Source organism: Camelina sativa, chromosome 10 (genome assembly GCF_030686135.1).
Source record: "Camelina sativa cultivar CO46 ecotype springtype chromosome 10, ASM3068613v1".
NCBI classification, from domain to species: Eukaryota; Viridiplantae; Streptophyta; class Magnoliopsida; order Brassicales; family Brassicaceae; genus Camelina; species Camelina sativa.
Window position 1 is genome coordinate 25,332,555 of NC_141889.1, and position 27,172 is coordinate 25,359,726.

Sequence of the window (27,172 nt, forward strand, 5' to 3'; positions counted from 1 at the left end):
TGCAATCACAAGTTCCATTTTCATTGCTTAACTCCATAGTTAAACAATAATATATGTTGTCCTATTTGTAGGAATAACAACATACTTATTTAATTTATTTAAAAGAGCAGATGATTAAACGAAATAAACATTTCTCCAAATTTTATAATTCAATCAGTGAGTGTACTTATTACTGTGAAAAACTTTTACATTGAAGTTCATAAAATCATATAAGAAAACTAAAATACTATATCACTTCAAATTTGGAAGGAAACACTTGGTATTTCTTTTTAAAAAAGTCAAGACACATATAAAAATTTATTAATATTTAACTCACTTTAAAGACATTAAAGGTCATTTAACTCAAAAATAACTTCTATCCAATAATTTCATACATTACTCCCACAAATAAATATATATATATATATATATATGTTCAAGATTGTATTTAAATATTACATTATTTTTTAGTTAGCTAAATTTATAGTCACATATATACAATATATATACATAAGAATTTATATTACTTATTAACACCATAATTCGACCCATTATTTGCTTAACTCAATATTGGTTTCAAAGCCAACTAAAGAAAAACAGAAACGATCTTATTGATATTAGACCAAAACATGGGCATACAAACATAATCACTTACACGGAAGATATTTAAAAAAATAACTTATTATTGCAACATCAACGTATGAAGGGTTTACATAAGCAGTTAATTAGAAAATCTATAATACAATAAATGTACTGGAAACAATATCAGTCAATGATAAGATTGGATCCTCAAAAGCAAGAAACAACTACTTCATAATTCATAAAAAGTAAACGCCACAATTATACACATCTGAACGAAATGATATAAACATATAGTGTATAAATAAAAGTGACGGCAAAGCCCGTATATGCCTAATTAAAACGAAATAATACAAAAGAGAAAACGAAAAAGACAAAAAAAAAACAAGAAAGTGTCAACTACACCACAACCCACGCGTTGCGTGGGGAAGCACCTAGTTGGCATTTTAAAAGAGCGTTCAAAGGGTGATAGGACTCAGACTTGACCGGAGTGGACTCAATCGGCGAATCTGACTCGGACGCGGCGGAGTGATGGAAGAGCTCCCGATCTTAACCGTGAGTCAGCGCGAGCAGTTTCTGGTGGAGAACGATGTGTTCGGGATCTTTGGTTACTTCGACGCCAGCGATATTTCTACTCAGGAATACATGTAAGTAAGCTCGCCGATTTTGATTAGATTTGATTTTCGAGTTTTTTTTTTTTTTTCATGATGATGAGTTTTTAGCAGCTGTTTTGAAGTGTGCAATGAATCATATTGAAGGAAGTTGTTGTTGTTCCTAGGTTGAATCATACTGATCACTTGGATTTAGTCGGATAAGATGAATCAGATAGACTTGTGGATTAGAAAATTCTCAATAGTTAATGATCAGTAAAATCGAATTCTCGGCTTAACAAGGCCAGATCTCTCGAATCACGTCGGAGATTCTTCGGAGATTCTCACGCCGATTACACCAAACCTCGTGAAGGAGGATGAGCAACACGATATGCCTGTTTATCAGGTCCAATAAATAGCCCAGCCCAAATCAGTTACTTTTTTAGGAATAAAAAAGCCCAGCCCAAATCAGTTATTTTAGTTAGGGTTAATTGTATACATTGCTTGCTCTCAACGGGACTCTTCCCGGATTATACATCAACCGTTCTAAAGCTCTTTTCATCTTCTTCATGGCGACAGATAATTTATCGGGTTTGTTTTTGGTTGGCTCTTGGTTGCTGAAGAGATTGGCTCTTATCTAATGTTTTTTATACACACTTACTTGGTTGCTGAAGAGATTGTTTCTTTTTGATGCTCTTCTTTCATTCAGGTAAGCGAAACCCTGAAGATGATTTGGAGACCAAACCCGTTCTCAAGAAACATAAGGAAACATCCGAGGAGAAGGTAACGTTAAGATGGTCTCGATTCCTCGTGTTCTTTGACAACTATTTTCTTTACACTCTGTATTCTAATGCTACTCATTTATGTAAGTATGTAACAGGAGGAGACAACCAAAGGATTTGCTGATAGTCTCCAGCACAAGTCTGACCAGGCTAATTTAATCTCAGTGAAGGTATAATTTTTAAAAATTCAAATATTTTCTTAATCCGGCTATTTTTGTTGTTGTTCCTTTTGCTCCTTAGAGTGGTGCTAACACACTTGGCTGTTATATTCAGGAGGCTGCCATAAGAAAAAAGAAGACGCTCTGTGTTGGCAATCTCCCTCTCACAACTACTATATCAGATATGTAAGTAGCAAACCTTCATTTTCCACTTTCCTTCTCTGGGAGCAAATTTTTTATTACTGATATTTTACCCTCCACTTTTACAGCCTCCATTTCTTCAAAGATGCTGAAGAAGTTGTTCGTGTTCGACTATCCCGCAAGTGGGCTAAGAAGTTGTGCTTTGGCCGTGTTGACTTTGCATCTGCCAACGAAGCAAAGAAGGTGAGAGTAGTTTGTACTTTATGGTTATGATGAAAAAAGTATTTAAGTAGTAATTTGAAAAGTAATGTATTGCTTATGATAAATACCTGATTAAACCTTTTTATACTGTAGGCGCTGGAAAAGAAGAATGGTGAATATTTGCACGACTGTCAGATATTTCTTAGAGAGGATTTTAACGCTCCATACCCTTTCCGACCCAAGTAAATTGATTTTCCATGTTATGGAGATTTGTTTCTCTAACTTATTGCTTGAGTTTTGATGCCATTACAGAAGACTAACGCTATTTAATTTTGCTAATTAGAGGAACACAAGGTCTGGTAAGGGATTTAACTATTTACCCCTCGAGTTTGTCATTAAGGATTTGGTATGATTTGGTATACATGGAGAGATCACTAGATTTTTTCTATATTCCAGGAACCTTCGACAAGAAAGCCTTCCGATAGAAGAAGATGGCACACCTCCCGATTTTGTTGAGGTACCTCTTCTTTTTATCTTCGAACTATCTCAGGCTCAGAAGCAATACTCGGCGGTTAATAACACAACTGTCTGTTCCCACAAAGATTACTTATTTTGGGGATGAATCGGCTACTTTTTTGTTGTTATGCAGTTTAATTCTTTTTCTTCTTATAGTCGTTCTAACACACTTGGCTGTTCAATTCAGGAAGTACTCTTTGTTGCCAATCTCTCTCCCCAAACTAAAATATTGCATATGTAAGTAGCACCTTAGATTTCCGCCTTTCCTTCTCAGAGGAAGCTTTCCACCTTTACAACAAAGATTTCTTCCAAGATGTTGGAGAAGTTGTTCGTGTTCGACTTATTGTAAACCACGAGGGTAAGCATGTGGGTTATGGCTTTGTTGACATCGCTTCTGCTAACGAAGCAAAGAAGGTGAGAGTAGTCTTATGATAAAAAATATATAAGTAGTTATTTGAAAGTACGATTGCTGTTTACACCTTTTATACTGTAGGCGCTGGAAAAGAAGAATGGTGAATATTTGCACGATCATAAGATCTTTCTTGAAGTGGCTAAGACAGCTCCAGACCCTCCACGACCCAAGTAACTATTTTCCATGTTATGGAGATTTGTTTGTATAACACTGGTTGTGAGTTATTGGTAAAGTTTTCATACCATTCAGAAGACTAACCCTCCCTCTTATTCTTGGTAATTAGGTACAACCTTGCAGAGAAGCTTTGGTAAGGGATTTTACTATTTGCCTCTTGAGTTTTGTTATCAAGAGAACAATTAGTGATGTATTGGGTATACATGGAGGGATCACTAGGATTTTTTATATTTCAGTTACGAAGACTACCTTCGACGACAAAACCTTGTGATAGGAGAGGACGTGGCAGTGGAAGGACTTGACGAATCTCCCATTTTTGTTGAGGTACCACAAAGTTCTTATTAACTTCAAAGTCGAAAGTTGTCTAATTCTTGGGATGAATCTACTTTTTGTTGTTATCCAATCTAAGTCCTTTCTCGTTAGGGTCGTGCTAACTCACTTGGCTGTTAAATTTCAGGCAGTTGCTGTAAGAAAAAAGATGCTCTTTGTTTCTGGTCTCTCTCGCGAATCTGATATATCACATATGTGAGTAGCACCTTTAATTTCCTCTTTTGTTCTTCAACCTCTTTTCATGACTGATATTTTCTCCTCCGTTTTAAAGCATCAATTTCTTCATAGATGTTGGAGAAGTTGTTCATGTTCGACTTATTGTAGACTACATGGGCGAGCCTGTGGGCGATGGCTTTGTTGAGTTTGCTTCTTCTGACGAAGCAGAGAAGGTGAGAGTAGTTTATAGTAATGATTAAAAGTATTTTAAGTAGTCATATGAAAAATATACAAGTAAGTTATTTGAAAGTGCGGTTGCTGATTAAATCTCTTATGTTGTAGGCACTGGAAACGAGGAACGGTGAATATTTTCACGATCATAAGATTTTTATTGTTGTGGCTAAGAAAGCTCCATATCCTCCACGACCCAAGTAAATTGATTTTCCATGTTGTGAAGATTTGTTTATGTAAACATTGGTTGTGATTAACGCTATTATTTTTGTTAATTGTAGGTATTGCATAGATCACAAGGTTTGGTAAGGGATTCAACTATTTGTATCTTGAGTTTTTTTTGTGAATTTGTTTGGTATACATGGAGAGATCACAAGGGTTTCTGATATTCTAGGTATGAAGACTACCTCCGGCGAGAAAGCCTTCTGATAGAAGATGAGGCAGTGGAAGGATTTGATGAAGTTCTCGATTTTATTGAGGTACATGTTCTTATTATATTCAAAATATGTCAAGCTTGCGTTTAATAACAGAGCTATTGCCACAAAGTCGAAAGATGACTTAGTTTGATATGTAATTTAAATTCAGGAAGTTGCGGCAAGAAGGAAGACGCTATTTGTTTCCAATATCCCTTGCAAAGATAAAATACCAAAGAACACTAAATTACCAAAGATGTGAGTAGCACCTTTAATGTCCTCTTTCGTTCTTGGAGCAAGTTTTTCATGACTGATATTTTATCCTCCATTATCACAGCATCGATTTCTTCAAAGATGTTGGAAAAGTTGTTTGTTCTCGACTTATTGTAGACCACAATGGTGAGCATGTGGGCTGTGGCTTTGTTGAGTTTGCTTCTGCTAACGAAGCAGAGATGGTGAGAGTAGTTTATAGCAATGATGAAAAGTATCAAAAATATACAAGTTATTTGAAAGTACGATTGCTGACTAAATCTTGTATACTCTAGGCGCTGGAAAAGAATGGTTTCAATTTGCAGGGTAATAAGATTTTTCTTGACGTGGCTGAGATTGCTCCATACCCTCTCCGACCCAAGTAAAATAATTTTCCATATTTTTCTCTAACTTATTGCTACAGTTTTGATGTCTCTACAGAAGATTAACGCTATTACTTTTGGTAACTAGGTACAACCTTATGAGTTTTGTGTGACTTTTTTGGTATACATGGAGAGATAGATCACTAGGGTTTTTTGATATTCCAGGTCGAAGGTAGAAAGCCTTCTGAGAAAAGAAGGAGAACAAGAAGATGAAGATGGAGAAGAAGATGAAGATGATTTGGAGACCAAACCGAATTTGAAGAAAGATGAGGTACCTACGATGGGTGGATTCTGCGGTAAGAAGATTATCTTCTGTTTCAACGACTTGTAGAAGAAGATGAAGCTCTTTGGTGTTTCTAACTTTTGTGATACAATGCAACTTTTTTTTTTTTTTTTACTATTTCGTTTTTTTTCTGAAAATATGCTTAATTTTGAATGATTTAGTGTTAAATCATAACCTGCCTTCAGTATAAACCTTATAAAGAGCTGTTTGAACTAGTTTGGTTGAAGAAACCATTATCTCCCGAGGGACAGAAATTTGATTTGCGAAACCATTAGTCGCAATTTTATTTGGGTTGATTCAGTCTTTCACTTCTTGCACCAAAGTAAAAAGAAGTATTGTCTCAAGACTGAGACATTAGTTTTTGACGACGACGACTGATAGAAGAAGCTCTTTGGTGCAACTTATTTTTATTACTTTGGTCTTTCTTATGTTCGTTTGTGTGAATATAATAAAAGTTAGAATACGCTTAACTACGAATGTTTTGGTGTTAAAATCATTATCTGCCTTTATTTACTTCCCGAAGCTCTTTACTCTTTAGTCTCGTCTCAAATTTAATTTGTCTGTTGTAAAACACTGGATTGTGGACTCCATAACCAAGCCCATACTCGGTCCATAAGTGTTCAAGACTTTAGGTCTATTGGACCAAGGCCCATCGGTCATGTTCTCCTTCGTCGGTTTAACCTAAGACTTATGTACTCTACTATATATACTTGTGTAAACCTCGATATTGATTAATAAGAACAAGAGATTACGTCCCCTAAACTCTCTAGTTTACAACACGTTATCAGCACGATAGCCTCTAGCCCTAAAACCCTAAGGCAGCCGCCGATTCTCTTCTCCTTCCCTAAAACCCTAAAACCCTAAACCGCTTTCTGTTCTTACTTCCATCCGAGACTAAACACCTTTTCTGTTCGAAGATCTTCTTGTTCACGAGCATACCTTAAGCTCGTGATCAAGTTCTATCGATAACCTGATCGAGGTTCGTGGTTCGTGGTTCGGGGGTGAGTTCGAGTGCAAGCGGTACAAGGAGCTGTTCGCGGGAAAGCTGTTCGTGGTTCTGTTCGAGGTTCGCGATCGAGAAAGAGGTACAACCGAAGTCTATTAGCTCCCGGTTCATATCCAGTCAGATCCAAATCGGTGAAAGGTAAAATAAAGTCTAACCCTCTTAGAACCATATAATCGAATCTGAACCCTAACAGCTATTGAACCCTAAAACATCCAAGTATACAAACAAACAAATCTTAAAAGTTCTATTCCTGTAAAACTTTAAAATCGGTTGCATAGGACTGTTAGATTGTTTGTGAATTGCACCAAAAGATATCAAGCTTGAATTCGGTTGATTGATTAGTTGTCTATACTTGCTTGATTATTTGTTGCATAAGAACCTAGAACTTGAAACTGTTAAAATCGAGTATTGTTAACCTAATTGTTCTAGGATTTAAAACTTGGATCATTCATGCATCATAAATTAAAACCGGACCTTGTATAGGATGTTATAGAATCGGCTGCATGAATTCACTTTTAGGATTTCTTAAAACTCGAAAATTAATCTTGTGTTCTAGGATTGAAAAATTCCGATTGATCTAAAAACTTTTGTTAAGTTTCTATAAACATTAAAACATGAAATTGGAAATTAAAATATTGGTTAGGATAAGTTCCTAATTAATTATAGTAATTATCTAAAACCCTTGAAACAAAATTTACTAAATCCTAGAAAGAATAGGAAATCATAAGAAAAGGAAGTCCTATCTAGAAATAAGGAAATTGTTGCATGCATTATCTATTTGCTTTTGTTGTCCTGCATGCATGAATTTAAACCACGAAAATCTATAAGAGGCAAGGCATGTTTCGGTCTAAAATACCGCATGGCCTAAGGCATGGTTCGGTCTCAAATACCGCATGACCTGAATCAATATTTGTTGCATGGTTCGATCTCAAATATCGCATGCTAACTATCGGTTGTCTATCCTTTTATGCAGATGGCAAACTTAAAGAGCCTAGACTATCCTATCTTGCAAGCTTCTGGAAAGAACTACTTGCAATGGGCAATTGACACCGCGATCCATCTGAAATCAAATGGCTTGCATGAGTGCATCGATGAGGAATTTGATAGCACTGACAAGAAAAAGAATAAGTGTCTCCAGCATATGCATCATCACATTGCTGAGTGTCTCAAAAGTCAGTACCTCTTCATAAAAGATCCACTCGCCCTTTGGACACAGCTTAAACGCCGTTACGGGCACCAAAAGACGGTGCTCCTTCCAAAGGCCGAGTTCGATTGGAAGAACCTAAGGATCCAGGATTACAAATCCGTGGAGGAGTATAACTCTGAGCTTTTTAGGATTGTCTCACTCCTTAGGTTGTGTGGAATAGAGGTGACTGAAAAGGAGCTGATAGAAAAGACGTTGTCTACCTTCAGCCCTAATAACAGAATTCTTCAGCAACAATATCAGCATCAAGGTTTTGCCGACTATGGGGAACTCATTGAATGTTTACTGCTAGCTGAGCAGAACGATGAGTTGTTGCTGATGAACAGCACTATGAGACCTCCTGGTACAACCCCATTACCAGAAGCACACAAGGTTGATTTGGGAAAGAAAAATGCAGTAGAGCCTAAAGAGCTTAAAGAGCCTAATGAGACCAACTACGTCCACAGAGAAAGACACTATGGCCGTGGCCGTGGTGGCAGAGGACAAGGTGGTCGTGGAGGCCAGGCTGGCCGAGGAGGCCGCGGACGTGGTGGTAGGGGCCGTGGGTCCTTTAAACCACACACCAAGGCCAAATCGGTTTGCCACAGATGTGGTATGTCAAACCACTGGGCCAAGAACTGCAGAACTCCCAAACACCTCATTGATGCATATCAAGAAGTTCTAAAGAAGAATCCAGAAGCCAACTACGTGCATATCGATGACGAAGGAGACTTCGATCATGAGAACGATGACTTACTTGACTATGAGACTTCCGATTGCCTCAAGAATGATGATTGATTTTCAATTTTATTTTGGTTTTATTTCTATGCTTTTATGATTTAATTTCCTTCTATGAAATGACTTTGATTTAAATTCAATGGATTTTATTTTATTTTATATGATTGTCTTGTTAAAACACAAAATTATTGTCCTATTTATAGAAATGGCCGAGGACATGAGTGAACTAGTGGTGGACAGTGGTTCCAGCCACACCATACTAAAAGACAAAAGATATTTCATAAATCTTAAAATGAAAAGTGCCAATGTTAGTACAATTGCGGGTATAGCAAATTTGATAGAAGGCTACGGCCAGGCTCACATATTGTTGCCTAATGGCACACACATTGAATTAAGTGATGCCCTATACTAACCCAGCTCTAAGAGAAGCTTATTGAGCTTTAGAGATATAAGATCAAATGGTTATCATGTTGAAACCAAGGGTGAAGGAACTAAAGAATTCCTATACATTACAGAAATTGTAAAGGACAAAAGAAGGTCCTAGAGACTATACCTGCACTAGCCACTGGTTTATACCATGCTAAGATTAACATGATAGAAGCTAACTTGGCAAAGCACAAAATGTTCAAAGAACAATTCACTCTATGGCATGACCGGCTTGGCCACCCGGGTTCGAACATGATGCGTAAACTGATTAAGAGTTCGAATGGGCACAATCTTAAAGAGAGAAAAGTTTTCCCTACAAATCTCACTTGTGTAGCATGTGCACAAGGGAAACTTATCATAAGACCATCACCAGTAAAAGTCACAAAAGAGACTTTAAACTTTCTGGAAAGGATACAAGGTGATATATGTGGACCAATACACCCACCATGTGGGACATTTAGATATTTCATGGTGATGATAAATGCATCAACCAGATGGTCACACGTTTGCTTGTTATCCACAAGAAACTTAGCATTTGCTAAGCTGTTAGCTCAAATCATAAGATTAAAAGCACATTTTCTGGATTTTCCACTTAAGACTATACGTCTAGACAATGCTGGTGAATTTACATCCCAAGCGTTTAATGATTACTGTATGTCCATGGGGGTGAGTGTGGAACATCCTGTGGCACATGTCCATACACAAAACGGATTAGCTGAATCCTTCATTAAACGAATACAATTGATAGCTCGACCATTGTTAATGCGATCGAAGCTTCCTGTGTCGGCTTGGGGACATGCGGTCTTACATGCAGCAGAACTCATACGCATCAGGCCATCTAGTGAACACAAATATTCACCATCCCAACTATTATCGGGTCAAGAGCCAGACTTATCCCATCTCAAAACATTTGGTTGTGCCGTTTATACACCTATTGCTCCACCACAGAGAACTAAGATGGGACCTCAAAGGAGGATGGGAATATATGTTGGATATGAGTCTCCCACTATTATAAAGTATCTTGAGCCATTAACAGGAGATTTATTTAAGGCCAGATACGCGGATGTCAATTCGTTGAGTCTGAATTCCCTATGTTAGGTGGTGAGACTAGCAAGCTGGTCAAAGAATTAACATGGAATCAAACATCCTTAAATTGGCAAGATCCTCGAACTCTAGCATGTGATGCAGAGGTTCAAAAGATTATATATTTACAACAACTAGCTAATCAATTGCCAGATTCCTTTGCTGACCCAAAGAGAGTAACAAAATCGTACATACCAGCTTGCAATGCACCAATACATATTGATGTTCAGAAAGAACACAATAATCAAGTTGCTATAGAGTCTAAACCACGTTTGAAACGAGGTAGACCATTAGGTTCCAAAGATAAGAACCCTCGAAAGTCTAAAGGTGCAAAACAGACCGAGGTTCAGGGAATTACAGAAAATGCAGACATAGCCGCGGCAAATCCTAAGGAGCCGAATGGGGTTCAGGACGCTGAACCTCAAGGTCCTGAAGGTATTGATAATAATGAGACATCAATCAATTATATAATGTCTGGAATTAAATGGAACCGAAAGGATGTCGACATCGATGATATATTTGCATACAAGGTAGCACTTGAGATAAATGAGGATCTAGAACCCACATCTATATTAGAGTGCACTCAAAGCAAAGATTGGCTTAAATGGAAAGAAGCTATTGATGTGGAGTTAAACTCTTTGAAGAAGAGAAGTGTGTTCGGTCCGACCTTAAGGACAACACCTGAAATTAAACCAGTTGGACATAAGTGGGTCTTTGTAAGAAAGAGAAATGAGAAGAATGAGATAGTGAGATACAAAGCACGGCTTGTAGCACAAGGATTCTCTTAAAGACCTGGCATAGATTATGAGGAGACATACTCCCCTGTGATGGATGCAACGACTTTTAGATATCTAATAAGTCTGGCTATAAGAGAAAAACTGGATTTGCGGTTAATGGATGTTGTAACCGCATACTTATATGGTCCACTGGATAATAAGATTTATATGAGATTACCAGAGGGTATAGAACTCAAAGATAAGAGTGGTTCTCGAGACCAGTACTGCATAAGGCTAGACAAATCGCTTTATGGACTGAAACAAAGTGGTCGGATGTGGTATAACCGATTGAGTGAATATTTAGCTAAGGAAGGCTATAAGAATGACCCGATCAGTCCATGTATATTCATAAAGAAGTTTGCAAACAAAGGATTTGTGATAATAGCAGTCTATGTGGATGATTTAAACATCTTTGGGACCTCTGGGGAAATTGCCCAAACTGTAGAATATCTCAAGAAAGAATTTGAGATGAAAGACCTAGGCAAGACAAAATTCTGTTTGGGATTGCAACTTGAGTACAGAAATAATGGGATCCTTGTGCATCAAAAGACATACACAGAAAAGGTACTAAAGAGGTTTAAAATGGAGCAAGCTCACTCATTGACTAGCCCAATGGTTGTTAGAAGCTTAGACTTGGATAAAGATCCATTCGCTCTTAAGAAGGACAGTGAAGAAGTTCTTGGTCCTGAAGTGCCTTACCTCAGTGCTATAGGAGCGTTAATGTTCTTGGCTAGTCACACTAGACCGGACATATGTTTTGCCGTGAACCTCCTAGCAAGATATAGTTCTTGTCCGACCATAAGGCACTGGAATGGTATTCAACATGTTCTGCGTTACCTATAAGGAACGACGGACTTTGGTCTATTTTATACTAACTATAACAAAGATGGTTTAGTTGGTTTTGCTGATGCAGGTTATCTATCCGATCCACACAATGGCAAGTCACAAACAGGTTATGTGTTTACACACGGTGGTACTGCGATCTCTTGGCATTCCATGAAACAAACTCTTGTGGCCACATCGTCAAATCACGCGGAGATCCTAGCCATACATGAAGCCAGCCGTGAGTGTGTTTGATTGCGGTCCATGACTCAGCATATTCGGACGGATAGCAGTTTAGAAGACAACAAGGAAGAAACCGTACTCTATGAAGACAATACAGCCTGCATCGCACAGCTCAAGGAAGGTTACATCAAGGGAGATCAGACGAAGCACATACTGCCGAAGTTCTTCTTCACACATGAACTACAAAAGGCCGGAGAAGTTCAAGTGGTGCAAGTTCAGTCATGCGACAACTCAGCCGATCTCTTCACCAAGGCATTACCGACAACAACATTCAAGAAGCTCACGCACCAGATTGGAATGCGGAGGCTTAAGGACTTAGAGTGATGCTTGGAACAGGGGGAGCAATGTGTGTTGTACTCTTTTTCCTTCACCAAGGTTTTGTCCCAATGGGTTTTCCTGGTAAGGTTTTAATGAGGCAGCATCTCCAAGCACATTGCATTGATCATTTCCTCGCACTTGCATGGTTATGTCATCCAAGGGGGAGTGTTGTAAAACACTGGATTGTGGACTCCATAACCAAGCCCATACTCGGTTCATAAGTGTTCAAGACTTTAGGTCCATTGGACCAAGGCCCATCGGCCATGTTCTCCTTCGTCGGTTTAACCTAAGACTTATGTACACTACTATATATACTTGTGTAAACCTCGATATTGATTAATAAGAACAAGAGATTACGTCCCCTAAACTCTCTAGTTTACAACATTGTCATATTAATTTCTATACACTTAAACCAAACCGAATCGGCGTAAACCGGGACCAAATTGGCATTTTAGGACTAAAATTTCATATGCTTTTCATCAAAACAATTTCTTAAAAACCCTTCAATGTAAAAAAAATAATATTACTCTTAAAGTAAAAAGATAATATTACCCTGAAGGAAGTTGTTTTAGGTTAAATATTTTAGAAGGCCCAGCTTACATGGGGACGCTCGTGATAGAGATCAAGACTTGACCAGAGTGGACTCAATCGGCGAATCTGACTCGGACGCGGCGGAGGGCGATGGAAGAGCTTCCGATCTTAACCGTGAGTCAGCGCGAGCAGTTTCTGGTGGAGAACGACGTGTTCGGGTTCTTTAGTTACTTCGAGGCCAGCGACGTCTCTACACAGAGATACATGTAAGTAAGCTCGCCGATTTGATTTTGATTTTCGAGTTCTTTATTCATGATCTGATGAGTTTATAGTAGCGTTTTTTGGAATGTGGAATGAATCGTATTGATGGAAGAAGTTGTTGTTGTTGTTCCTAGGTTGGAGATTCAGCGAGATAAGCAGTTGGATTATCTTATCCAAGGCTTAAGGCAGCTAGGTCCACAGTTTTCGTCCTTAGATGCTAAGTAAGTGAACAATGTCGGCTTGTTGCGTTCAATGGCTAGAATTTGTACTTCAAAAGTTTTTGTTCTTTTGAATCTTTTCATTTAGCCAGTCAATGTGTCCTTTTGGAGATGATTTGGGTGTTTCTTATGGAGTTTTGCACATATTTTGGGGTTTGAGAGATGTATGAGTTTGTATGGGTTTTATGATGCCAATAGATTAAGTTTTATTTTGAATTTTTGGTTTTTGGAACAGTCGACCGTGGCTTTGTTACTGGATTCTTCATTCAATTGCTTTGCTTGGGGACTGTGTGGATGATGAATTAGAGAACAATGCTATCGACTTTCTTGGACGCTGCCAGGTTAGGCTATATTTCTATTGCTTAGTTAGCTGTTCGAATCTCTTCAGATCTAGTTCATCCATTTTTGTTTGTTTTTCTGCTCCTTCAGTTCATGCTTTTCTCCCCATTCCTATTATTGTTACCTGTAAACGTTCAATTCGTACTTAGTTTTCTTTCACACGTCTCTTCGCAGGGCTCTGATGGTGGATACGGTGGTGGTCCTGGCCAAGTAAGTATATGCATGTTCGTTTCATGAAAGTGGAGACTAGATCGTTTTATTCTGCCAGATCTCTTTGGTGTACTTTTTTGATGCATCATCTCATTGTTTGATTGTGATGCCTTAAGTTCAAGCAGCACATAAAGTTAGGATATATAATTTAGTTTAAGTTTAAATTTGGTTCTGCAAAGACATGGGCTACATGGCACATAAAGTTAGGATATATAATTTAGCCTGCCTTTTTTCAATTTCCGTTTTTTTGCTCTTTCTCTCTCATCCACTAGTAACTGAGATCTTTTCTTCCCAGCTTCCACATCTTGCAACCACTTACGCTGCAGTGAATGCACTGGTTACTATAGGAGGTGACAAAGCCCTTTCTTCGATTAATAGGTGGTGCATTCCTTCTTTTTTTTTATGGTCAGTTTCGTTTCAATAGGAGACAATTGATGCTTCCTATAGAAGACTTACATGTGACTCATACTTTTCAGAGAAAAAATGTCTTGTTTCTTAAGACGAATGAAGGATTCAAATGGGGGTTTCAGGTTTGATACTCTTTCTGCTTTATTTCTTAAATAAATCATTTTTACTGACAGCGCACGCTTTATGCATTCTTATCGGTGTTAATGACGTAGCTTCTCAGTCATGTTGGTTCTTCAATTCCTGCTTGTCTTTTTTATTCTATTTCATGCAATTTGTTTACTCTTAGTCTTGGTGCTAAATTCTGACTCACTCACTGATTGTAGGATGCATGATATGGGAGAAATGGATGTTCGAGCGTGCTACACCGCTATTTCGGTGAGTTTACCAATTCTTAACTTCTTGTTTTCTCTTCTTGCGGGTGGACACCAAAGCTTTATAGGCTGAATAAGACTAACATACTCAGGAGTCAGGACCCATTATGCTATGTGTATTCCACTTTTATGGCTTAAACGTAACGTTAGGATACTTTTAATTATCTGTTATTTGCACACTTGCGCCCAGCAGATACTTTGCTGAGAGATGACTCGTATTGATACTTACAAGTCTTGCATCCTATGGCTGGTTTTCTCCCTGATATGTTTGACTTCTCTTGTGACACAGGTTGCGAGCATCCTAAATATTATGGATGTTGAACTCACCCGGGGCCTAGGGGATTACATCTTGAGGTAGCTTTTTGTATCACTTTATCTTTTAAGTTCATGAATTATTTATTTCCCTTGTAAAGCTCTTTAAAATTACTTTGTTTGAGCAGTTGCCAAACTTATGAAGGCGGGATTGGAGGTGAACCTGGCTCTGAAGCTCATGGTGGGTACGTTCTCCTACTTGCTTCAATGAAGTAAAGTGTATTTCCTGGAATATTGACTTGTTACCTAAGGGATAATCTTATTACCATGTAATTTATTATTTAGGAACACTTACTGTGGGTTGGCTACTATGATTCTGATCAATGAGGTTGACCGTTTGAATTTGGATTCGCTAATGGTAACTACAATGCTGTTCAGTGATTATTAATGGAGTACCTTGGTAGAGATAGTTTTCTTGCAAATTAATTTTCTATGATTCTAGAACTGGGCTGTACATCGACAAGGAGTAGAAATAGGATTCCAAGGTAGGACCAACAAATTGGTCGATGGTTGCTACACTTTTTGGCAGGTCAACTTTCTAATTCTCTTTTGTGACATTGTATATTCATTCTTCTTCGATGATTATATATATCCTATTTCAGAATTCTCCTCCACTCATTCTCGTTGTCCCTTTTTGCATGGTATGTGTTAAACAGGCAGCACCTTGTGTTCTACTACAGAGATTCTATTCAGCGCATGATCTGGTACATTATGGATCATCACATATACCACAAGGGACAGATAAAGATCACGAGGACCATCCCAATGATGAAGATGATCCTGAAGACAGTGATGATGATGATGATGATTCAGATGAGGACAGTGATGAAGGTATGCACTCAATCTTCTCATACTCTTAGTCCATCCGTTAATCCAAATTCCAAAGCACAACTGAATTTTGGTTGGCTTTATATCTGCAGGTTCAGTGAATGGACACGGAGTCCATCATACATCCACATACATTAACAGGAGAGTGCAACCAGTTTTTGATAGCCTCGGCTTGCAGAGATATGTACTCTTATGCTCTAAGGTCAGTTCTTAGTTTCTTGAACAGCGGAACTACACATCCCAACAAGTTTTTATATTTATAACACACGCACACACAACATACTTGTCTGCCCAGATCCCTGACGGTGGATTCAGAGACAAGCCAGGGAAACCCCGTGACTTCTACCACACATGTTACTGCCTGAGCGGATTGTCTGTGGCTCAGCACGCTTGGTTAAAAGACGAGGACACTCCTCCTTTGACCCGTGACGTTTTGGGTAGCTACTCGAATCTCCTGGAACCTGTTCACCTCCTCCACAACGTTGTCATGGATCGGTACAATGAAGCTATCGAGTACTTCTTTAAAGCAGCATGACCCGTCCTCGCCAACGTATGGGAAACTCTTGGCATGAGTGAGTTTTTATAGTGTTGTACTTGTATGTAAGTTATCAACAGAAGTTTCACTAATCTGCTATCATATATAGCTAAAGTTAAGAAATTTACTAAACGAAACATTTTTAGTGGAAACGCCTTGTCTCTTAATTCTTGAGGGTTTCGGTTTAAGCCATAAGGATTACGTTGCATCAAAATCTCTTTTCTAGTTGGGAAAGCCTCGCCTCTCAATCTCTCCTCAACATCACCGGTGAACTAGAGACAAAACGATTCCGGTGTACATTATACTAGAGAAATGTCTTTGGCGAATCTCCAAACCCTTCTTTGTTGTTCTTATCCATTTTATATGATTCTAAAAGTTGTACTTTCTCGTCACCCAAATCAGTTCAATCTTACTAAGTCAGAGGTAATGATTTTTACAACAAACCATTCATAATTAAGCATAGTTTAACGTAAGTTCAAACAAAAACCGAAGTAATAAAAAAATAAAGTTGTATTGTATCACACAAGTTAGAAACACCAAAGAGCATCTTCTATCAGTCGTAGTCGTAAGAGAAGATAACCTTTCTTACCACAGAATCCGCCCTTCGTAGGTACCTCATGTATCTTCATATTTAATTTGGTCTCCAAATCATCATCATCATCTTCTTCTTCTATCAGTAAGAGAAGATAATCTTCTTACTGCAGAATCCGCCAATCACAGGTACCTCCTGTTTCGGTTTAGTCTCCAAATCATCTTCTTCCTCTTCCTCTTCCTCTTCTTCTTCTACTATCAGAAAGCTTTCTACCTTCGACCTGGAATATCAAATACCCTTGTCATCTCTCCAATGTGCTCTTGATAACAAAAACGTAAAAGGCAACTAGCTAGTTAAAATCCCTTACCAAAGCTTCTCTGCAAGGTTGTACCTAATTAACAAAAAAAAAATAGCGTTAATCTTCTGTAATGACATCAGAGATATAGCAATAAGTTAGAAAAACAAATCTCCATATGAAAAAACAATTTACTTGGGTCGGAGAGGGTATGGAGCTATCTCAGCCACATCAAGACAAAACTCTTTATCATGTATTATTCGCAGCGCCTACAGTATATAAAAGATTTAATCAGAAATCGTACTTCCAAATAACTTCTTGTATATTTTTCATATGCTACTTTTTATCTTCAAATGACTACTTAAATACTTTTCATCGTTACTATAAACAAACTACTCTAACCTTCTATGCTTCGTTAGCAGAAACAAACTCAACAAAGCCACAACCCACATCCTCACCCCTGTGGTCTACAATAAGTCGAAGAAGAGCAACTCGTCCAACATTTTTGAAGAAACGGAGGCTGTAAAAATGGAGAATAAGAGATTAGTCATGAAAAACTTGTTTCAAGAACGAAAGAGGAAATTAAATGTGCTACTTACAGCTTTGGTATACTAGTTTCGCTAGAGATATTGGCAATAAAGAGCGTCTTTCTTCTTGTAGCAACTTCCTGAAATTAAATTACATAACAACAAAAAGTAGATTCATCCCCAGAATAAATCATCTTTCAACTTTGTGGCAACACTTCTGTTATTAAACTCCTAAGCATTTCTTCTGACCTCGACATAGTTTGAAGATAATAAGAACATGTCCTCGATATAATCGAGAATTTCATCCTGTCCTTCCACTGCCTCATCTTCCTCTATCAGAAGGCTTTCTCTTCGAAGGTAGTCTTCATACCTTCAATATCAAAAAACCCTTGTGATCTCTCCATGTCCATGGATACCAAAAACTTCACCAAATGTTCTCTTGATAACAACACTCAAGATGCAAATAGTTAAATTCCTTACCAAACCTTGTGATCTATGCAATACCTACAATTAACCAAAATAATAGCATTAGTCTTCTGTAAGGGCATCAAAACTCCAGCCATAAGTTACAACTAAATCAATTACTTGGGCCGTAGAGGGTATGGGGCTTTTTCTTCCACATCAAGAAAAATCTTACGATCGTGCAAATATTCACCATTCTTCTTTTCCAGTGCCTACAGATAAAATATTAAATCAGCAATCGTATAATTTTCATCATAAGTATACACTCCTTTTCATCACTACAATAACTACTCTCACCGTCTCTGCTTCATTAGCAGAAGCGAACTCAACAAAGCCATCGCCCACATGCTTGCCCGTGTAGTCTACAGTAAGTCGAACATGAACAACTTCTCCAACATCTTTGAAGAAATTGATGGTGTAAAAACGGAGGATAAATTATTAGTCATGATAAACTTTCTTCAAGAACGAAAGAAAAAAATTAAAGATGCTGCTTACATATGTGATATTTTAGCTTTGCGAGAGATATGGGAAACAAAGAGTGTGTTGTTTCTCACAGCAACTGCCTGAAATTAAAAGTCAAGTGTGTTAGCAAGACTCTACGGAGAAAGGTTACTTAAACTGCATAACAACAAAAAGTAGATTCATCCCAAGAATAAGTCATCTTTAGACTTTGTGGCAACAGTTCTGTTATTAAATGTCTGAGCCTGACATATTTTGAAGATAACAAGAACTTTGTGGTACCTCAACAAAATTGGGAGTTTCATCAAGTCCTTCCACTGCTGTCCCATCTTCTTCTATCAGAAGGTTCTGTCGTCGAAGGTAGTCTTCGTAACTGAAACATCATAAAAAAATCTAGTGATCGCTCCATGTATACCAAAACTACCCCCAATGTGCTCTTGATAACAACACTCAAAATGCAAATAGTTAATCCCTTACCAAAGCTTCTCTGCAAGGTTGTACCTAATTACCAAAAAACAATAGCGTTAGTCTTCTGTAATGGTATAAAAACTCTAGCAATAATAACTCCATAACATGGAAAATCAGTTTACTTCAAGAAAAAGCTTATGATCATGCAAATATTCACCATTCTTCTTTTCCAGCGCCTAAAGTACAAAAGATTCAATCAGCAAATGCACTTTCACACAACTACTTGTATATATATTTTACATACTTCTCAAATGACCACTTAAAACACTTTTCATCATTACTAGAAAACTAACTACTCTCACCTTCTTTGCTTCGTTAGCAGAAGCAAAGTCAACAAAGCCATAACCCACATGCTTACCCTCGTGGTTTACAATAAGTCGAACACGAACAACTTCTCCAACATCTTTGAAGAAATCTTTGCTGTAAAAGTGGAGGACAAATTATCAGCAATGGAAAACTTGCTCCGACAAGGAAAGTGGAAATTTAATTAAGGTGCCACTTACATATGAAATAGTTTAGTTTGGGGAGAGATATTAGCAACAAAGAGCACTTCCTGAATTGAACAGCCAATTGTGTTAGAACGACTCTAAGAAGAAAAAAAGACTTAGAAATTTGCATTAACAAAAAAAATAAGTCATCTTTCGATTTTTTGGCAACATTTGTGTTATTAAACGCTGAGCGTTTTCTTCTGAGTGTGACATATTTTGAAGATCATAGTAAGAACATGTACCTCAACAAAATTGGGAGTTTCATCTAGTCCTTTCACTGCCTCATTATCTTCTATCGAAAGGCTCTCTGGTCGAAGGTAGTCTTTGTAGCTGAAAAATAAATAAAAAACCTAGTGATCTCTTCTTCATGTATACCAAAAACTTCACCCAAGGTGATCTAGACAGAGAACAAACTCAAGAGGCAAAATAGTTAAAATGACTTACCAAACCGTGTGATCTATGCAAAACCTACAATTAACAAAAAAAAATAGAAGTGTTAAGTCTTGTGTAATGGCATCAAAACAACTCTAGCAAATAAGTTAGAGAAAACAAATCTCCAAAACATGGAAAGTCAATTTACTTAGGTCGTCCAATGTTTGGATTTTTTTTATAAACTTTAAGATGAATCCGATAATCAAGCAAATATTCACAATTCTTCTTTTCCACCGCCTACAGTAAGAAGAGATTTAATCAGCATTCACCATTTTTCAAATGACTTACTTAAATTAATTTCTTTTTGTTTTTGTTATATTCATCATAAGTCATAACTAAAATAAACTAGTCTTACCTTCTTTGCTTCGTTAGTAGAAGAAAACTCAACAAGGCCACAACACACATGAATATGCTTAGCCCCTTTTTGCAAACACCTGTTTTTTTATTAAAGTCACTCACTCACTCTCTCGTCTTCTTCCCCAATTGATTCCCTCATTGACCAGAGAGCAGAGACAGTTGAAACTTGCAAGAGCTTAACTTTATCACTTCTTCCGCTGATAAAGGACGGGCTCGTGATTCTTTCTATAATTACAAAGAGTTCAGGTTAAAGTTTCAAACTTTTTAGTATCTGAAGATGTTTGGGAGGATCATCAGCTTTTAAATAGTTACCTAGATATGATATGTTAGTACCTTTAAATCTAAGTTTAGGTTTACATTCTCGTCTGAGCTCAATGTGTTTCTTGCGAGATGAGTTTGATCTCACAGGTCTAATTACTTGAAGTTGCTGATGAAGCTTTCCAATGTTTTATTTTTATCGGAGTGTCAAGTATATTTGGTTAGATGACTCTGAGTTAGTTTAACCACTGTGTGGAATTTGAAGCTTTATCTTGAAATTAGCCGTAGAAGTCGTTTAAGCTTATGAAGTTATCCAGGGATATGACTAAGTTTAGGGTTTGATGTTCATCTGATGTCGCATAGTTTTGGCTAGGTTTGGTTTAAGTTAGCCTGTTAAGCTAATAAAGTTATCCACTCACAAGGAGTAAGACTAAGTTTAGGTTTTGATTTTCATTTGAGGTCAGATACATTTGGCTAGATTACTCTGGTTTGGTTTGGTTTGGTCTGTGTGAAATTTTGAAGCTTTCTGATGAAATTAGCCATGTAAGTCGTTTAGAGCTAATGTAGTTATCTAATGACACGTTCTTGCTATATTATTTGTGAACAAACAAGAAAATACAAAATAAATCAACTCAGGTTTTACTAAACGTTTTCTAATATAGTTATCTAATGACACGTTCTTGCTATATACTAAATTTCCTGAGTAGAACAAGCATTTGAGGTCAGATACTAAATGTTTCTCTTTGGTTCTTAATTCCTGGTCCTATGCCTCTCAGAAAATCAGCACAGCTCACCGGTAGGTTCTCTTGCTCCCTCATCATCTTTATGTTTCCACTCTCATCAGATTTGATATGATTCTTCATTGTTCCGGATTTGGCTATTGGCTTGATTTCCCTTACTTTCTCTTCAATGACTGAAACCTAATGCTTGTTCTACTCAGGTTTTATGATATGTGATCTTTGTATACCTGTTATCTACTAGCACCCGGAGATCACGACATAATCTGCGGCATTTCTTGGAATTATGGTCTTGATCAAGTATGTTCCTTCTGCCTCTCTTTGATTAGAAAACCTTGTGCCTTTAAATCAGTCAAATGGTTTTAAAAAAAAACAAAGCTTGAAACTTGATGCATGCTATAGAACTAACGAGAAGGTGAGGCTAGATTTTTAGTGAATCCAATTGATCTTTTCTGAATATAGATAAGACTTCATATATATGCAACTTTAGTCAAATTTGTTATCAACTAAGTTTCAGGATTTTTACATGGCTGGCTTTAAATACTAGATTCTTTAGGTGGAAAGCTAACAGCTTTAACTCCATTTTGGCAAAGTATTGATCATCATTTGCATTTGTTTCTAGACTTGATTTTTACCTTTCCCTAATTTTGTGACATGGTGTGTAGCTTGACTGATCGGAGCTCAATCTTTCTCGATTTATAGTTGTCATGATTGCGTTTAAGTTGTTAGCTTTCCACTTGAAGAATATGGTATCTTAACCAATAGTATTATATACAGTTTATGCATCTGTTTTCTAGAGTTCGTTTTATCTTTCTCTAAGTTTTTTTTGACATGGTGTTATGCAGGGGGATACGTTGTGCAGCCAGATAAATTGCCAAATTACGTAGTCCCTCATCTCACTGGCTTTAAGGTTTTTCATTACACTTTCTAAACTCTTTTGTTACTTTTGTCTTTGATTCCTCCATTATGTTGATTGCATCTTCTTTCAAGTCGTATTGGTCGAAGCTCCTTAGGGGTTTGTGATCCTGATTAATATATTGGTTCCTTGTAAGTCTTTGTGTTAGGAACCTAAGTTGGGAATGCATACTTTAATTACGTTATGCTTGTTATGTGATTTAGCTGCTCTGCTGATGAATGAATATATAGAGATTTGGATTTTACAGCTGAAACCATATTGTATCTCAGTGTCCTAGACAAGTGAGCACAAACGAGTCAACCGAAGCTTCCAAGTAACCATCAGGAGATAGAGAGAGAGGTCAAGGGGAGTGGGAAGCTGCTGCAGACATAATGGAAGGGAAGGAATCATCTGGCATAATAGCAGTAAAAAGAGTCACTCGTAATATGAGTGTGAAGCTTGCAAACAGTAGCTAGTAGTCAGCATAAGTTGTATATGTTACAATTGTTACTATTAGTAGTAGATTATATAAACATAAGTTGATCACTATACTGAAACAGAGTTGAAAACAGAGGATGTTGTTAGATACTTGTCATGCGTTATGCAAAATCCCATATAAATTAAGTAAAACATGTATGAAAACTTCATTAGGCATCACAGTTTTTAGCAAGAAAGGACTAAACAATGTGTAATAGTATTTCGAAAATAATAGACAAGATTGGTTGAATTAAGATACAACAACAAGACATACGATTGTTACAGCTAAACAAAAAGAGATGTTCCTAAACAAAAAAAATACATAAAAGGTTTTTTGCAAATTAATACATGTTGTGTTCATTCTTTAACTGAGATCCTTGAAGTAGCGCTGAGAAATCCTGATTGTTGAGATTTGATGCAGAGACTGGGATCTGAGAGAGAGTATTGTCTCCATGGTTATACACAAATAGCGAGAACTGCTGGCTAGGGTTCAAAGATTGGGTCGTGAGAGAGGACGATGATGCTAAACTCTGATGCAGGCTAGGGTTCAAAGAATGGGTCGTGAGAGAGGAGGATGATGCTAAACTCTGATGATGATGATCGAGTAGTTTGTGTTTCTCTTGCGACTCAAGACATCGAAGCCTTCGTTGGAATGTAGAGATATTGAGTTGCAAGGACTGAATCAATTGGGGGATTTGGTCGGGAGAGTAGTGATCAGAGATTGGATACTTCAATACATCCACATTCTTCTTCGGAGACGACGTCTTCCTCCTCTTGTTCGGATTCTCCAAACCCTTGTCCTTGTCCTTGAGGAACTCAGAAAGATTAACGCGTTTTTTGCTTCTCAAGGATTCGTTTAGCCGACTGTACCTCATAGCCATGTTTCTCACTTTCTCTATCTCGTGAGGCCACGTTTTAAGTTCTCCTTGAGGTCCATAATAGATAACGCAGACCTCAATTTGACACAGAACCGAAAGCTGTTCTGCTTTCCTAAAGAGGGTTTCAAGTCTATTGCTCAAAGCGACGAGTGGGTAAGAAGAAGAAGAGGAAGAAGGTAAAGATCTCATCTTTGTCGATTGCGGAGACAAACTTTGGCTTTCGTGAAAACAAAAATTAAAGATGATGAAAGTGAGAAAGAAACTGAAATATTTATATGAAATATTAGTCACTAGCTAGGGTTAGAAAAATACGTTTTTAACTTTTTATGTTTTTCACTCTCTCTCTCGCTCATAGGTAAGAAAAAAAGATCGCGTAAAGATTTGATTTCCATATTTTTCCATAGATTTTGTGCAATTAACCGTTAAGGGTTTAGATAAAAAGGGAATATCAACTTTTTTTTTCTTTTCTTTTTCACGCTCTCTTCATTAATGAGATCAATTTCGATTTCCATATCTTGCATTAGATTGCGTCAGCCGTTGAAAGTTTTGATTACAGAAAAGGAAAACATATACTTTGAGAAATTTGGAGACTTTAGTAGAAAAAGGTGAGACCTTAAAGCTTGTTGACGAGTGGTGTGGTCGGAGAACTGAGATTGTGAGAACTGAGAGGAAGGAATCAATATAATAAACCGAACTAAACCGAGTCTTAAAACATCTAAATTGAAAAAAAATTATTCAATCAAATAATCTGTACCGATTTTTCTTATACTCCCTCCGTTTCAAAATATAAAATGTTTGAGTTAAAACACGCATAGAGATAGTTACTTTTAAAAAGTTTAACCAATTATAAACAAAACTGCATAATATAAAATATTAAATTAATCTAAAAGTTGAATAGAAAGTTGGAAACATCATATATTATGAAACGAAAATATTTCTCTAAACATCCTATATAATGAAACGGAGGGAGTATCCTTTATTAACTGTACTGAACCGGATTAATTTTCGGTATTATTAATCATAGCCAGTGGTTGGTTGGCTAATATAAACCGGTTAAGAATGAATGAACATATCGTAAATAACCAAACCAAATTGAACAATAATAATTAGTTTAGGTTAAAAGTCAAAGAAAAGAATAAAGCTAAGCCCCTTTTTGCAAACACTTGTTTTTTATTTATTAAAGTCACTCACTCTCTCGTCTTCTTCCCCAATTGATTCCCCATTGACTAGAGAGCAGAGACGGTTGCAAGAGCTTACTTCATCACTTCTTCCGCTGTCATACAAAATTAAAAATTAATTCTTTTTTAGTTTAAAAACAAACCCAGAAAATATCAACAAAAATGGAAGAAGAAGAGAAGACAAAGAAGAAGCAAGAACAACACAACAAGTCTTCTCAATCTACAAAACCTCCGCTTCAATCTCGTTCACCACTCAACCTCCTCGAGATGTCTTCTTCAAGATCATCTCTTCACTCATTACCACAAACGACGGTTGACTCACCTCCTGATTCGCCCACCGTGTCTTCAATCCCCGACAGCCATGGATCTTCGCCTCACACGATTGTTCCCACTCCTTCCGTCGCGACTAAGACAGAGACTCCTTTTATGGTTACGAACGGAGATCTCGTTGAGGAGGACCAGAAGCTTGGTGAGAGTAGGAGACAGCTGAGGCCGCCGAGCTTCTCTACTCCCCGTGAATCGAAATGGGCGAGTCTGGTTAGGAAAGCTTTGCTTGGGTTTAGGGTTACTGCGTTTGTTTCGTGTCTCGTTTCGTTTTCTGTTATGGTTGCTGATAGAGATAAAGGATGGGCGAGTGATTCTTTCTACAATTACAAAGAGTTCAGGTTAAAGTTTCAAACTTTTTAGTATCTTTTGGAGGAGCATTAGCTTTTATATAGTTACCTAGAAACTATATGTTAGTACTCCTAAGACTAAGTTTTGATTTGGTTTTGTCTAATGAAGTTGATTACTGTGTGAAATTTGAAGTTGCTAATGAAGTTTTCCAAGGTTTGATTTTAATCGGAGTGTCAATTATATTTGGTTAGATGACTCTGAGTTGGTGTAATCAGTGTGTGGAATTGAAGCTTTATCTTGAAATTAGCTGTAGAAGTCGTTTAAGCTTATGAAGTTATCCAGGGATATGACTAAGTTAAGGTTTGATGTTCATCTGATGTCAAATTGTTTTGGCTAGATTTGGTTTTAAGTTAGCCGGTTAAGCTAATAAAGTTATCCACTCACAATGAGTAAGATTTAGTTTAGCTTGTTTGGTTTAAATCACTGTGTGAAATTTTGAAGCTTTCTGATGAAATTAGCCACGGAAGTCGTTTAGAGCTAATGTAGTTATCTAGTGACTTGTTCTAGCTAAATTGTAACAGTTTCCCTTTGGCTTACTTTTGAAACTGCTAAAATTTGCTGTAGGTGTTTTCTAGAGTTGATTTATTCTTGTGTTTTTTGGCATTTTTGGTTGCAGGTTCTGTGTGGCTGCGAATGTGATTGGTTTTGTCTACTCAGGTTTTATGATATGTGATCTTGTATACCTGTTATCTACTAGCATTCGGAGATCACGACATAATCTGCGGCATTTCTTGGAATTTGGTCTTGATCAAGTATGTTCCTTCTGCCCCTCTTTGATTGGAAAACTCTCTGCTTTTTATATCAATCAAATGGTTAACCAGAGTCTGATACTTGATGCTATAGAACTAGCGAGAAGGTGAGACTGGATTTTCTTAGTAAATCTCATTGGTCTTTTCTGAATACGGATAGACTTCATCCTTGTCAATTTGATCCTCTTATGTGTTACCTAACCTTACATTTTCCCTTTCATAAAAAACTTTACCAAAGATACTGTGATATTTTAAAGAGTTAAACATCTCAAGGTGCTTGAAGTATCAAAGTATATAACCAGAGATATGATTGGTTTTTATCATTTGAGCTAATCCTATCTGATTCATGTACATATCTCAGTATTCGTCTCTGGTTAGTGACATTATCATTGATGTTACCGCTCTAGTGATCCATTAAAGTTTAGTGCGCTTAGGCTTAGAATCCCTTGAATTTGAACTCAACTCTATTCCCGTTACATTGTTAAGAGTTTAAAGTGATTTTTCGATGTTGCCAGATGCTAGCATATCTTCTTGCATCGGCTTCAACTTCAGCTTCGATCCGTGTAGACGATTGGCAATCAAACTGGGGAGCAGACAAGTTCCCAGACTTAGCTAGAGCATCTGTCGCACTGTCTTACGTCTCCTTTGTCGCATTCGCCTTCTGCTCCTTGGCCTCCGGTTATGCTCTCTGTGCACTCCGGTCCATCTAAACTAAAAAAAAAAGCGCAAGCTCGAGAGAAAGAGTCTCATTTCCTTGATTCTTGAAAGTCGTATCCTTGACCCTAAACTCTCTAAAGTCTAAACGATGTAGAGGGTCCAGTTTCTGATTTTTAAAAGAAACTTTTAAATTTTATGGTGGATTGGACGATATTCCATCTTGTAAAAGATGGTGTGGATGCTCGTTTACATCACTTATATGGTTATCATAGATCTAAGAAAAGCAATATGATGACATCTTCTCATTGAATATCTTATTTAGTGCGAACACAGTTTGTCGTTTGATGATTTTGCAGTCTTGCATCTAGTGTTGTTACCTAAATATTTATTGCAAACCTCTGATGTAAAAGTATGTGGCTAAAACTAATATCTAATAAAAACAATTTGACTGTAAAAAAAAAAA

The 27,172-nt window shown here is 37.3% G+C and overlaps 4 protein-coding genes and 2 pseudogenes across 6 annotated transcripts; 4 read left to right on the forward strand and 2 right to left on the reverse strand.

The window, feature by feature from the left end:
- The first annotated feature begins 981 nt into the window (after nt 1-981).
- On the forward strand, nt 982-5,792 carry LOC104719663 (polyadenylate-binding protein 2). Its single transcript, XM_087468489.1, has 21 exons — nt 982-1,205; nt 1,858-1,931; nt 2,029-2,100; nt 2,204-2,274; nt 2,358-2,472; nt 2,584-2,672; nt 2,869-2,947; nt 3,134-3,181; nt 3,241-3,360; nt 3,440-3,528; nt 3,642-3,665; nt 3,769-3,856; nt 3,990-4,057; nt 4,134-4,251; nt 4,361-4,449; nt 4,531-4,554; nt 4,644-4,728; nt 4,835-4,920; nt 5,000-5,117; nt 5,208-5,293; nt 5,460-5,792. Exons 1-21 carry the CDS (start codon nt 1,148-1,150, stop codon nt 5,623-5,625), a joined length of 1,767 nt encoding a protein of 588 aa, XP_087324615.1. The 5' UTR covers nt 982-1,147; the 3' UTR covers nt 5,626-5,792.
- Nucleotides 5,793-7,556: 1,764 nt separating this feature from the next.
- On the forward strand, nt 7,557-8,564 carry LOC147937341 (uncharacterized). The gene is made up of 3 exons (XM_087468754.1): nt 7,557-7,816; nt 7,937-8,130; nt 8,269-8,564. The coding sequence occupies exons 1-3, from the start codon at nt 7,557-7,559 to the stop codon at nt 8,562-8,564; spliced, it is 750 nt and encodes a 249-aa protein (XP_087324880.1).
- A 3,949-nt stretch (nt 8,565-12,513) lies between these two features.
- LOC104719661 (protein farnesyltransferase subunit beta) lies at nt 12,514-16,352 on the forward strand. Of its 2 annotated transcripts, none has more exons than XR_015568219.1 (14): nt 12,514-12,969; nt 13,099-13,185; nt 13,418-13,523; nt 13,696-13,731; nt 14,027-14,109; nt 14,208-14,261; nt 14,463-14,514; nt 14,800-14,864; nt 14,951-15,003; nt 15,108-15,180; nt 15,265-15,351; nt 15,479-15,653; nt 15,743-15,852; nt 15,946-16,352. XR_015568219.1 is itself a non-coding variant. In XM_010437615.3 (14 exons), exons 1-14 carry the CDS (start codon nt 12,854-12,856, stop codon nt 16,183-16,185), a joined length of 1,341 nt encoding a protein of 446 aa, XP_010435917.2. In that variant the 5' UTR covers nt 12,514-12,853; the 3' UTR covers nt 16,186-16,352. The 2 variants fall into 2 exon arrangements, 1 of the variants encoding a protein (XP_010435917.2); XM_010437615.3 differs by having other exon boundaries at nt 14,951-15,007.
- A 222-nt stretch (nt 16,353-16,574) lies between these two features.
- LOC109127052 (polyadenylate-binding protein 2-like) lies at nt 16,575-18,424 on the reverse strand (annotated as a pseudogene). The gene is made up of 9 exons (XR_002033775.2): nt 18,299-18,424; nt 18,125-18,213; nt 18,020-18,043; nt 17,795-17,909; nt 17,612-17,679; nt 17,415-17,532; nt 17,208-17,281; nt 17,085-17,108; nt 16,575-16,997 (listed from the first exon to the last, which is right to left on the reverse strand). The product of XR_002033775.2 is annotated as a polyadenylate-binding protein 2-like (transcript).
- A 4,489-nt stretch (nt 18,425-22,913) lies between these two features.
- Nucleotides 22,914-23,661, reverse strand: LOC104720639 (agamous-like MADS-box protein AGL75 pseudogene; annotated as a pseudogene).
- Nucleotides 23,662-24,615: 954 nt separating this feature from the next.
- Nucleotides 24,616-27,019, forward strand: LOC104719657 (CASP-like protein 4A1). Its single transcript, XM_010437614.3, has 3 exons — nt 24,616-25,293; nt 25,920-26,055; nt 26,568-27,019. The coding sequence occupies exons 1-3, from the start codon at nt 24,791-24,793 to the stop codon at nt 26,760-26,762; spliced, it is 834 nt and encodes a 277-aa protein (XP_010435916.1). The 5' UTR covers nt 24,616-24,790; the 3' UTR covers nt 26,763-27,019.
- The last annotated feature ends 153 nt before the right edge of the window (nt 27,020-27,172 follow it).